The following is a 578-nucleotide window of genomic DNA, read 5'->3' on the forward strand; positions in this document are numbered from 1 at the left end:
TCTGGTATCCAGAGTCTTACAGAAAATGCAGACATTAGCAGGTGACATAGCCAGACTAATTGTGCAAAACTTCAAAAACTATTTTGTTTTATATGTCAGATACCATATACTTCAATAGAGAATATTATTCCAAAGCCTTGTTTTGAATGTTACTGTTTTAAATAGCCTGAGTTAGCAGAATTAAAAAGATTATCAACATAAATCTGCCAACTATTTTATCCTTGATATTTAAAAGTAATATCAATTATTTTGTACCTGTCACCATACCTTTGCAATTACAGTTAAACTACGAGCAGTTCACACCAATTATCAGAAGCATTTTCTTTATCATGACCATGATGAGTGTCCTAAGTGATGTGATGTTGGCGTGTACTGTCATGTTCTTCCACACAATGCCACAGAAAGTAGCTGGAGGTGCCATTGCTATGGCTACATGGTTCTGTACATACAGGTGAGTCTCTTCATGGTTCTTCTTTAGTTTTGCCTTTTTTTATGGCAATGTTTGATGATGAAACATTATCACTGAATGATAATTTGAAAAGAAAAAAAAAATGTGTTTGTGTATTCATGTGTGTTCA

General features: G+C 33.6%; 1 protein-coding gene across 1 annotated transcript in view; it reads left to right on the top strand.

Annotated features, from left to right (window-relative positions):
- Window positions 1-578, top strand: part of LOC119592536 (fat storage-inducing transmembrane protein-like) — a gene marked incomplete at its 5' end in the record, with an annotated part of 9,040 nt that overhangs the window by 3,171 nt on the left and 5,291 nt on the right. The window contains 1 exon segment of the mRNA XM_037941400.1: window positions 282-451. Coding sequence (XP_037797328.1) covers window positions 282-451 — 170 coding nt within the window.

The sequence above is a fragment of the Penaeus monodon genome, chromosome 30, assembly GCF_015228065.2.
Source record: "Penaeus monodon isolate SGIC_2016 chromosome 30, NSTDA_Pmon_1, whole genome shotgun sequence".
NCBI lineage: Eukaryota > Metazoa > Arthropoda > Malacostraca > Decapoda > Penaeidae > Penaeus > Penaeus monodon.